This window comes from Aedes albopictus, chromosome 1 (genome assembly GCF_035046485.1).
Source record: "Aedes albopictus strain Foshan chromosome 1, AalbF5, whole genome shotgun sequence".
Taxonomy (NCBI): domain Eukaryota; kingdom Metazoa; phylum Arthropoda; class Insecta; order Diptera; family Culicidae; genus Aedes; species Aedes albopictus.
Genome location: NC_085136.1, coordinates 159,505,711 through 159,518,212, shown reverse-complemented (window position 1 = coordinate 159,518,212; position 12,502 = coordinate 159,505,711). Strand labels below are relative to the sequence as shown.

The following is a 12,502-nucleotide window of genomic DNA, read 5'->3' as shown; positions in this document are numbered from 1 at the left end:
TTTTTCCCGTAATTCCGAAGGAATTCATTAAAGGATTTTTCGAAGAAATTTCTCCAAAAATTTCTTAGGGTATTCCTCAAGGAAAGGAATCTTAGTTTGATTGGATTTTTTTAAAAGAATTCCCGGAGAAATTCTTAAAGTATTTTCTGGAGCTTCTCAAACGGATTTCTGGTGGAATTAAGAATGATATTTGTAAAGAATTACTGGGGAAATTCTCATAAGAATACATGGTGAAATTCGTAATAAAACTTCTGGAGGAATTATTGAAGAAATTTCTGAAGGTATTTTCAACGGAATTACTGCAAGTTTTCCGAGGGTAATTTCTTCTGGAATATCTACATTAAAATAACCTTGAAAAATATTATTGAAATTTCTGGAGAAACTGCTGGATAAATTCAAATTCATGATGGCATTTGTTAAGAAATTCCTGAAGCAATATCATGAGGAATTCCTCAGGATTATAATCATATATGATTCTTCCATTGAACCATTCCTGTTAATCACCCATATTTCATACTTCACTTTTATTTTCATTTAAATGATGAAGTATTTGAACTCCTTGTTACTGCAAAGTGGTTTCCAGTGTAAGGGTGCTCGCCCCCCCCTGGCCGAAAAGCTGGCTACGCCCTTGGACGTTGATGATGCTGTAGTTAAAGAAACGGCCTTTAACTCTCAACATCCTTGCGTTGATCGGCTGCCACCCGATCACACGTTGTCGCATCTTGCCCAACACTATAAATCCTGTTCCCAGTACATTGGTGTTGCCACAGCTTTGGTAGAAGGTAGCCGCTCGATGCCCGCTTTTCCACACTTTCTGTCCAGTCCAACAAAGTTCCTGCAATGCCACGATGTCGAAGTTGCAGGGATGTAGTTCGTCGTAAATTATACTGCCACATCCTGCGAAACCTAGTGACTTGCAATTCCATGTTCCAAGTTTCCAATCGTAGTCCTTATTTCGTCGCGTGGGTCTTTGCCGATTGTATCGAGTCGTATTTTCTCCTATGTTATTCGCAATGGGGATTTTTACGGGTGGCTTATTGGGCCTACGCCAACACTCCTGTCTCGCCGGAGGGCCAACGTGCCAGCTCTGTTTAACGTCCCAACCAACACTGGGACGACCACGCTGATGGGGCTACCACCTTGGATCTAGCTGGGCGTGGTGCAGCGTTTCTCCTCAGGGTTCGGAGTCGGCTACGTATGTCATGCCGGTGCCCTGCGGTCGAAATCGACCCCTACAGCGATTAAGTGGCCGCGGGCAGAACATTCTGGTAGCTGTCGTGGCGTCGGTCTACTGGGTTGGATCCGAGCCCGCGGTTGGAAAGGGGTTCTCGGCAAGGTCGCGGCAGGTGGAGGCCCCCTGTCAGCACGTCCTTTGGTGTACTAGCTGATAGGACCTTACTTGCGGGAAGGCCAAATCACTGTGCACGCGGTACCAGTTCTTGATACTACCTGGCAGGATTTGGCAACCATGGGAGTTTTGTTTAATGGATCGAAGAAACAGTATTCCTGACTTTTACTTTTTTTGGTTAGAAAACGCTATTCCACCCTAGTGGCTGTTCAAGGGACTTTTTACGGTTTTTCGACCCCCTCTTGTATGAGATCTCAAATAGTTGTGTATGGTGCGTACACTGAACGGCGGCTTGCGGTGAAAATTACTATTCTGAGGGTCGATTTAAATACACAACGCCACTAAATTTGTGCAGACTGATTTTCGTTTTATTTCAACAGAATTATGTTTTCAATTTTACCATGGACTCGATTTTCAATTAAAAAAAGTTTCTGTTTGCAACCGGATTCGAACCAAGAATCTTGACATCACCAGGCTCGCACGCTACCACTCAGCTATCGAACCGGTTGATGTGAGAAGAAACAAAACGCACACAAGAAGCGTTGGTGGCTCGATGATCATGTTTTGCCATGGTAAATTTAAAAAACATTTTTGTGCTTGTCATTACTGCAAGGCTCCTTTCAGTGTAAGATTTCTCAAACCAACCACCAAGCACCCTCCTACCCCCACGCAATTAATGGACAGCCCCCTAGGAATGGGAGATCACCGGCGTACTGGTGTACTCAAGCTATTGCGAATCTAGTTCTAGAATTCGGGCTAGGCGGCGGATCAAGGCAACGGGTACAGCGAGCACGTACTGATAAGGGGCGAAGTGAACGACTGGTAGCGTTCGCGGCTGTCAAAGCCGCACTCAATGCCGAGATAAGGGCAATCAAAAAGGCCTGCTTGCTGTGTCGTGATGGCCAAAACAAGAGGTATAAGGGCTCCTACCGAGGTAACTCCAGAGATGCTGGAGAGGATCATCGAGGTGATGTATCCTGAGTCGTTGGTCGCCTTTCGTAGGACCGCTGGGGATACACCCTGCTTTTGTCAGTTGAAACCATAACGTAATTAAGTTTTATCAATGTATGGTCCTCTACAAAGATGTTCCTTAGGGTCTCAAGTACCATTCTTTCAATTCTGAGCCAAATCGAACTCGCCAAATCGGCGTGCCGTATCTGAGAGTGGAGGTCATCCAATTTCCCATATATTTCGGCTGAACATCCCATACAAACCTTCAACTCATTTGCGTTAGCTCAGTTCTCAACCGATTGAGCTGAATCTTTCACAGGTTGTTCTTCTCATCCAAAGGCACGATTCTAGAGGGTGCCCCGTGGAATTTTTCGACATTTTTGTATTAGAGCCAGTCTAATGACGAGCCTGCAGATAAAGGCATGACATGTCCTGTCACGGTCACCATGTCATGCCGTTATCTGCAATATCATTGCGGCATGATCTGGATGCAGTGTCCAGTACTTTGGATCGGAGAGCCTTGAAGGCAGGGTTTCTTTTTTCTCATGTGTACATATATGTAACAGCCTCCCATCAAATTGTCTCTTCAGAATCTTGTCAAAATCGCAGTCTACCTATTACAGCTGATATTTTGCTCGGGAAAGTCCTGTGTCTTGTGAGTGCATTGGTGACGCTACTATCTAACTTTGTAGTTTTACGTCCTAGAGACTTCGCGTCTTTGGCAAAGTTGTTCAACTCTTTTTAGATGTCAAACTTCCACAGCCTACTGTTTTGGAGTTATTTTAAATTAAATTTAAATAGTCAAAAATCAGTTTTTGTGCCAATTGTGGCGTTTTTTTTTTTCAAGAAACCATGTGATTTTAAAATATTGTCTGGTGCAGATGCGTCAAATAATAATATCTTTCAGACAGCAGTTGGTTGAATATTGACATTAAAAATTGAAAAAAAATTTGAATTTTAAATTGTGTAATTTTCAAATTATAATATCTCACAAAGCGCGAAATTCTTCCAAGAATTCCTCTGGGGATTCTTCCAGGAATTCTTCTGGAAATATCTTGAATTTCAATTGGGACTCTGTCTAGAGTTATTCCTGGAGAAAAACCTAAATGCATGTCTGCAAGAATATCCGGAGAAATTCCTGAATGAACCCGCGGAGGAATTTCTGGAGGAACCCCGGAGGATTTCATTGATGAATTTCCAGAGGAATTCATGATGGAATTCCCGGGAGAGTTCCAGGTGGAGTTCCTGAAGGAATTCCTGAAGCAAACCCAGGAGAAATCCCCCGAGAAATTCCTGGAGTGTCTCCTGAATAATTTCAGGTGGAATACTTGGAGGAATTCCTGAAAGCATTGCTGAAGGAATTCGTGGAGAAATCTCCGAAGAAATTTCTGAAGGAATCTCAGGCGGAATTTCTGGAGAATCCCTGAAGGAATTTTCGAAGAATTTCTGGGAGGAATCTCCAGAGGAATTTCTTGAGGAATTCCTGTAGGCATCCGTGATGGATTTCCTGAAGGAATCCCCGGTGGAATTCTTGGATGAATCCACGGTAAAATTTTTGAAGGAATCCTCGGAAGAATTCCTGGATTTATCCCCTGAGAATTCCCAAAAAAAAATGCTAGGAGAATACCCGGAGAAATTCTTGGAGGATTTCAGGTAAAATCCCCAGAAGAAACTTTAATAGGAATTCAAAGAGGAGTTTTCGAAAATCCCCGGTTAAATTCTTGGAGGTATCCCCATAGGAATCCCCGAAGCAATTCCCGGAGAAATCCGCGGCGTAATTCCTAGAAGAATCTTCGGCGGAATTTCTGTAGGAATCTCCTATGGAAATTCCTATGGCAGTGGGAATGAGAATGGTAATTCCTGGAGGAATCTTTGGAGAGAGCTCTTGGGGGAATCTCATTTCTAGAGGAATTGTTGGGAGAACCGCTAAAAAAATACCTGGAGATATCCCTAAAAGAATTTCTAAAGGAATCTTTGGAGGACTTCTTGAAGTTCTGCTCAGAGGAATATCTGAGAGAATCTGAATGGAGGACGATGAATTCCTTGTGGAATCCCAGGTGATATTCTTGGAGGAATTGCTGGAGAAATCTTCGGAGGAACTCCTGGATGAATCCTTGACGAAATTCCTAGAGGTGGGAATTTCTTGACGAATCCTCGAAGCAATTCCTGAAGGAATCCCAAGAATTCCTTCAGGGAATGCTCCTGGAACTCTTCCGGGAATTTCTTAATGAATTTCTCCGGGAAATCCTCAAGGAATTTCTCCGGGTATTTCTTCAGTAATATTTCCAGAGATTCCTCCAGTAATTCCTCTGGGGATAATTCCTCCGGGACTTCCTCCAGGAAATTCTCCAGTGATTCTTTCTTGACCCGATTGATTATAAACTGGTTTACGTTCGATCAATAAATACAATTACAGTTCCAGGAATTCCTTCAGGAATATCTCCAGAAATTACTATTCCTAGAGTAATTCCTGGAGAAAATCCCGAAGGAATCCCTGGAGGAATCCCCAGACAAGTTCCTTAAGGAATCCCCGGAGGAATTCTTGGATTAATTCCTTAAAGAACTCCTGGCAGAATCCCTCGAGACATTTTTGTTAAGATAGTAAGCATTGGAATTGTATCCCCTCAATAAATCATTCGTTGTTAGTCACTACACCTGGTCAGACGCTTTTCATTCTATCAGGTTATGAGCCCAGGATAGCTCTTACCGATTGGTGTAGCTTAGCAACCGACCAAACAACAAGTCAAAAAGTGATTTTTTTTCCTCAAGAAGTCTGCAAGAATTTTTCATCTGAAGCATGTCCGTGAGAAGATCTGGAGAAGGGTTCCCGCCACCACCAGCTGTAGATGGATTTCCGGTTGAAGATGGACTACCGCCAAATGGTCCCGCTCAAGCTATCGGTTCTGACAGCCGAAGGGATGTGGCCCCCGGGGGAAAAGAGGAAGCAAGAGTATACGACCAGCGAGTTCCGTTCAGCAGTGCGTCTCATCAATCCCTGAAGATGCTGAAGGGCCGTGACGATTACGCGGCGTGGGTGTTCGGTATACAAATGGTGATGATTAAGGAGGGAACCTGGTGAGCTGTGAATTCTCCGGACGACGTGCAGATCAGCGAGGATTTGTCGGACCGTGCCTTGGCAACAATTTGCCTCAGTATCGATAGGTATAATTATAGCCTCGTTCAAAATGCCCGAACTGCCAAAGAAGCTTGGCTCAGCCTTCGGACCGCCTTCCAGGACAGCGAGAAATATCGGAAGATTAGCCTGCTGCGGAAGTTGATGCGGTTGGAACTCGAGGACTGTTTTTCCGTGGAGGAGTACGTGGATGAAATTTTGACCACAACACAATGGTCGGAAAAAGATAAAGTTCGGCCAAAACTCTTTTTATGTGTTTAATCGAAGTTATAGGTTGCCTAGATATGTTATATAGTATTTTTAGTGTTTAAAAAGGGGTATTCAAAAATTACGTAATTTCAATAATTTCAAAAACGGTGAAAATCAGTAAACCCCATATGTTTTGCGTTTTTTTGTTAGAAAATCAATTCGAATTCAAATAAATGATCATCTTTCGATCAAATCCAATCAAGTTTGTTCAAAACGTGTGAAAAATGTGGAAAGATAAATTTTATATCAGTAAAAAATGGAAAAATAACGTAAAATACATGAAAAAACATGACTTTTTGAAAAAGCTCTAATTTGAAAAACTGCAAGTTTCTGCAAAATATTTAAACGTTTTTAGGCAGCTCTAAGCATGATGTTTAAGATGTACTATTCGAAATTGCGGCGACACGTGACGACACGAACCGTTTTTTAACTTAAAAATTACCAAAATTTCTAAGGTACAATATATGAAAATTTGAAAAGTTTTGTGACATATTAATTTTGCACCATACGTGCATTCAAACAGTCCAATAACAAGCTTTCATATGCTGGATAACTTAAAACATATATTCCATTCTCAAAATATTATTATTTTACTTTTTTCGAATAATTCATTTTTCAATTTTATGACTTAGGCCACTTTGGCAGTGAAAATGTCATTGAAATACAAAAGCTGGTATGCTTTTAATTAAGAATCATAAAAGTACAATACATTAACTTTGTTATAAGGTGAAATAAAGTTTAAAAATATCAATTCCGGTTTTTGGGAGTTTTGGCCGCCCCTTTGTATGGAGCCCGACCAATGTGCACAAGCCAGAAGCTACAGGAGATCGGTTTCCCCCTCAACGACGAGTGGATGTCGCTGATCCTCATGCTGGGGCTGTCGAAATGATACGAACCGATGGTCATGGGAATGAACGCATCAAGTATCAAGTGAACGGCAGACTGCGTGAAGTCGAAGATTCTCCAGGATATGACGATCGAGCCCGGCACCAGGGCTGGCGGTTCAAGTGGGGCATTAGCGACTGGTCCGGAGGAAAGTAGCAAGAAGAAGGACGAATCGGCCATGCGGTGCTTCAAGCGCGAGAAGCTTGGACACTACGCGTCGGAGTGTCCACAGAAGTCGACGACGAAGAGCGAGAAGAATTCCCGGAGCATGAAAAAGAAGGCACTCTTGGCGTGCAAGAAGCGGAACTCCCTGGACGAGTGGATATTGGACTCTGGAGCCGGCAACCACATGTGCAGAGACAAGAGTGTTCTAGTTGGCATCAATTTGACCATTTTTGTGGCAGACCCTTCCGAAAAACTGGTTGTGGCCATTGGGATCACCGAGCTGGATGTCGATATGGAAGGTGAATGCTGTAGACTAGATATTTCTAACGTGCTCTGTGTTCCAGACCTTGCAGTAAATCCACCGACGAACCGAGGTGACAGCTAGAACAAATAAATTCAAATTTGTTGTCCGCGACGCCATGATGAAAAATAAGCGAACACTATCGCCACCTCTATAACGGTTCGCGATGGTTTGGTAGCTCGGGGGGGGCACTTTTGAATCACCACTGTCACGTCGGTTCGTCGGTGGTAAATCTCCTTTCTTGAGACTGCAAGAAGGGTTATTGCGTAACATTCTCGAGGGAATCATATATGATCATATATGTGGTCAAGGACGAAACAACGGGAGAAGTTGTCGCCACGGGCCGTGAGAAGGATGGCCTCTATGAACTGAACCAGGTTGGTCAAACGAGTGCGTGTGTGGCACGACCAGCCACCAGTCTGGAGATTTGGCATCGGCGACTGGGGCACCTTAACCACAGACAAACTTAACGTTGACAGCGTGAAGTGATTACCTGGCGTGGTGGTCGGCATGGACATCTCAAACAGGACGATGTCACCTTGTGTCCCTTGCATCGAGGCGAAGCATCAAAGGTTACCAAGTCAACTAGTGATCGTATAAGATGTTGAATAAGATGTTAAAGTGGAGGCGATATGCGCACAGACAAACAGACATACTACTTAGAAGAAATTTGTTTCAAAATCATCGTTTGGCATCTCACTAGCACCCTCTATAATGCTCAATCCGAAGCATTCATTTGCAGGTGTTGTTTCCCTCGGTTCGATGTAACAATTTAGCAGGTGACGACTCCCTCGTGGCATCACCCATTCATAAAACATGAATGAAGGTTCATGATTGAGTCATTTTATGTAAACATTGATCGGCGTCGCGTTCATTTCTCTCGAAAATTGAGAGGTGATGTAGGCACAGCAGCGCCACCATGACACATGCGAGCACAGTCCGAACCACACTGCATTTTTAAAATGACCGTTAAATCGTGCGACGATTGCGATTTGAGTGGTATGTCTGTTTGTCTGTGACATAAGTTTACATGACATATCATGTAAATGTCATGAAATATAATGTAAACATACATCACAGACAAACAGACATACCACTCAAATCGCAATCGTCGCACGATTTAACGGTCATTTTAAAAATGCAGTGTGGTTCGGACTGTGCTCGCATGTGTCATGGTGGCGCTGCTGTGCCTACATCACCTCTCAATTTTCGAGAGAAATGAACGCGACGCCGATCAATGTTTACATAAAATGACTCAATCATGAACCTTCATTCATGTTTTATGAATGGGTGATGCCACGAGGGAGTCGTCACTAAAGACACTGTATGCTAAAGACACGAAATCTGATGATTGTTGCTATTGATGATGATTGTCGCGTCATGACGATGATGCTGTCGAGCAATGCTTTTAAAGCGCGTTTGACAGGTCTCCTGCTCGATTGGAATGACATTGACAGCAAATTTGGAATTCCAATTGGAACATTTCGTGTCTTTGCATATAGTGTCTTTAGTCGTCACCTGCTAAATTGTTACATCGAACCGAGGAAAACAACACCTGCAAATGAATGCTTCGGATTGAGCATTATAGAGGGTGCTAGTGAGATGCCAAACGATGATTTTGAAACAAATTTCTTCTAAGTAGTATGTCTGTTTGTCTGTGCATACATTATATGTCATGTAATTCAGCATGACTCTGAGTGTTTACATGACATGATATGACATAACAGTAAGTTCACATGACCAAAATGAAGTTTACATGACGTGTAAATCTCATTATTGTTATCAGTGTATACTGTCTTGCCTCAAAAGTTTGAAACTCCCCAGAATCGACGACGAGATGAACGAAAACCAGGACGAGGATGTGTTTCACAGCACGGGAGCTTGGCAGTTGGACTGGTGGCGCAAGTTGGATGTTTCTTCTGATAACGGCCACCATCTCTCGCCGGAATACATTCCACAGGTATCCGAGGACCCTGATACGCTGCAGGAAGCGCTAAGCCGGGATGACCGGGACCGATAGATTGAAGCAATGAAGACAGAATTCGATGCCTATTTTGGTCGTAGGATCAAATTTTCCTCGATAGTAAAGAAGGGTGAGCACCGGATCAGTTCGAAACAGGCATAGTGTCGACACTGCTCGCCTTTCAAAGACAAGGTGAAGAAAAGATGTTGGGTTTATGAGAACTAGAACTATAAATATTGAACGCTCCTTCCAAGTTGTGGACTACCAAATGCATACCCAAGTACCTAACTGGAATAGACTGAAATGTAAGAAATTCAATGTGGTTCGTCGGATAAAAAGTAAAGTGATGTTCGCTAAATTTATGGTGAATCAACATCCTGTGATGTTCATCTCGTGTTAACCCCTCGATGCACGCAACCAGCACGTCATATTGTTAATGCACATCATTGCGATGTTCATTCGTCGTGGGCCGAGGGGTCGCTTGATCTTCTCTTGTGTGCGGCGAACGAAGATTAATAAAAATTGCATTCGGACGAAACGAAAAAGATAAGAGGATGCACGGCGTAAACAAAGTGAGTTCACAATGATTTGTTGTTCTGTGATGTAAACGCTCGTAAAACTTCCTCTTCTGCGGTGCTATTTATTTAGGCTTACTGAATTCTGAAATTTAGTCAACATGAATTTATAAAACGACAAATCTGTGTTATTAGTGCTGAAGTTAATGTAGATTGTGCAAATCTAATAGTGATAGTTCAAAGGTAAGCAGCTTCATGTGTTTGTAGGATGACTGATAAAAAAAATCCATTCTCTTTGTTATCGCTCATCACAGCAAGACTAGACAAGAAGGCCAACAATGAGCATCAACTCGCGACTGGTGCGGAAGAACTTGTCCCGCTTCAAGTTGGTGACCTTCGATGTGACGGATACTTTGTTGAGATTCTCTCGTCCACCGGAAATGCAGTATGCTATGGCAGCTCGCCATCTAGGATGCCACGGCATCGAGGAGCAGGCCCTTTCGGTATGTTTCGGAAAGCACTTCAAGCGAATGGCACGTGATTATCCTAACTTCGGCAAGGGATCAAAGTACGACTGGCGTTGGTGGTGGCGGACGCTGGTCATGGACATTTTCCGCGATTCCCATCGGCACCTGAGCGAGGCGATGCTCGGGCGTGTCGCTGACCAGCTCATAGAAGACTACGCAACAGGATACTGCTGGACCAAAGTCGATATGGCCGACCGGATGGTGGAATTGGCGCGTGCCCATGGCAAGCAGATAGGAATAGTATCCAACTTTGATCCAAGATTGAGCCACATACTGGAGGCGATGAAAATTCCGACTGATTTCATTGTGACAAGCTACGATGTTGGCATTCAGAAGCCTAGTCAGGAGATTTTCGACTTTGCGTTGAGTCTCTGCAGCTCGTCGGTGCTTCCTGGCGAAGCATTGCACGTTGGCAATACTCCCAAGCTGGACTATGTAGGTGCAAAACGGGCCGGTTGGGCCAGTATTTTGGTTAATGTGAATAAACAGGAAGTTTGTTCGGATTCAGAAATAGACCCAAGACATGTGTTTGCAAATTTTCAAGAGTTTATTCACGCGTTAGAGACTACTGAAATGAAGTGGTAGATTGTTACACATAGTTCTGTTTTTATTATTGTAGCTAGATCGGTTTCTCATTTCTGATTGCTGAAGTGTACATAATAGAATATACGTTTAGAGTAAATATGAATACAGACCATAAGATCTGGATACCTGCCGTTCTATGGTTTGATAAAAAAGAAAACCTTGGGATTAGTTTTCTACAGTGTTGAAAAATTCATTTTGTCATATCTAAATTCAATCACCTACAGCACATTTTAGAAGCTTAACCTGAGAATATGGTATATGAAAAACTTGTGCGGCTAGACCAATTCTGCTAGAAAGTCACGGAAAAACTGCTATTTTTTGAATATTTAAGGTAAATGTCACGGACTACCTTCGAAAAACCCCAATGATATTCACGGTGAATATCATTTGGCATTTTTCGAAGGTAGTCCGTGACATTTACCTTAAATATTCGAAAAATAGCAGTTTTTCCGTGACTTTCTAGCAGAATTGGTCTAGCCGCACAAGTTTTTCATATACCATATTCTCAGGTTCAGCTTTTAAAATGAGCTGTTGGTGGTTGAATTTAGATATGGCGAAATGAATTTTTCAGCACTGGTTTTCTAGCCTCAATCAGCGTATTTCAGTGCTTGACTATCTTTCTGCTCTACAAAGTTACAACAAGAGGTTTAAATAATTCCTAACTGTATGAAAGGTAATAACAAAAACAGTCATCAATTTGTTGAGATCGCTAGCTTTATCTAGTTGTTAGTACCGTAAAGCAAAGGGCAACACTTTTATTTAATACCTTTTTTTCGTATTATTTTTGATGACGTTCGGGTAGACATGCCTGTCTTTGAAAAACTAAGAAATACCCTAGACGGGACATCTTGTCAAATATTACATTTTACTGAAAATATCTACCGATATTCAATGGATATCATTTAATTTTTGCCTCGCAAAATGTCATTTATTTATTTGTGTTTACATCAACAGACTTTCTGTAGTCCCAATGATATTAAAAACTTAAAACTATTTAAAAATGTCACAAATCACAAACAGAAATTACATTACGAATCACATGTGTACAATATTTCCTACTCAAAATTATGTCAAGTTATTGAAAAAGTCAGTAAACCTTCGCTTTAGTACGATCCTTGTCAGATGGAAGTCAAAGACTGATGCCACACGGTTGAAAATACGTTGCAAACCTAGTAGAGCACTTCTTATCCCGTAGTTGTTACGACGAAGTGGAAGCCTCAGCATCGAGCTGTTCCGCAGCAGCCGTGGTTGAATATTGATGTTCACTTGTCGTAATATAGAATCACAATCTATTCGCCCTTGAAGAGTATCGGCCACGGTCAAAGCTCTACAAACATCCCTTCGTACACGCAGAGGTTGCAAATCAATCAACTGACACCGCCTCTCGTAGCTCGGAAGGCGAAGCGGGTCCCTCCCTCACTAAATTATAGAAACAATGTAACGAACAAAAGGCGAGCGTCTTAGTAGGAATCGGTTTCATAATGATCAAATAGGTACCGCTTACCAAACTATTTGCCTTTACTTTACGGTACTAGCGTTTTTTATAATTCTCATTAAAGCTCTCAGAACGTATGAGCATTCCGGCAGATGCCACAGCCAAGGGCAAACTCCTCTCCCGTGGGCGGATGGATCACGTGCAGCGGGCACTCTTCTCCGATCAGTTGCTTTGCCTTGGGGCCGGCCGGGCATTTGGGTAGCTTATTCTTCGGAATGTTGGTCAACCGCTGGAAGTCATCGTGGCACGTGTCGCAAAAGTGCGTCGTTCCAAAGCAGAAAAATACGGCCACCGAACAGCAGTAGCGACACTTGTACTCCAGAAAATCGGTTCCATGCTTAGGGCACATCTGCGGGAAAAGTGATAGTATCAGAAATTGTTCAAC

At 42.7% G+C, this 12,502-nt stretch overlaps 2 protein-coding genes across 3 annotated transcripts in view; one reads left to right on the top strand and one right to left on the bottom strand.

The window, feature by feature from the left end:
- The first annotated feature begins 9,500 nt into the window (after positions 1–9,500).
- On the top strand, positions 9,501–11,387 carry LOC109431375 (rhythmically expressed gene 2 protein). 2 transcript variants are annotated; one of them, XM_062845654.1, is made up of 2 exons: positions 9,501–9,753; positions 9,829–11,387. In XM_062845654.1, the coding sequence occupies exon 2, from the start codon at positions 9,849–9,851 to the stop codon at positions 10,620–10,622; it is 774 nt and encodes a 257-aa protein (XP_062701638.1). In that variant the 5' UTR covers positions 9,501–9,753; positions 9,829–9,848; the 3' UTR covers positions 10,623–11,387. The 2 variants fall into 2 exon arrangements, with proteins under 2 accessions (XP_062701638.1, XP_062701637.1); XM_062845653.1 differs by having other exon boundaries at positions 9,502–9,753; positions 9,825–11,387.
- The window catches only part of LOC109431372 (E3 ubiquitin-protein ligase highwire), a 146,459-nt gene continuing 144,522 nt past the window's right edge, over positions 10,566–12,502 (bottom strand). Inside the window, exon 42 of the mRNA XM_062845647.1 lies at positions 10,566–12,466. Within this exon, the coding sequence (XP_062701631.1) occupies positions 12,185–12,466 (282 nt within the window). The 3' untranslated portion in view covers positions 10,566–12,184. The remainder of the gene's footprint in view (positions 12,467–12,502) is intronic.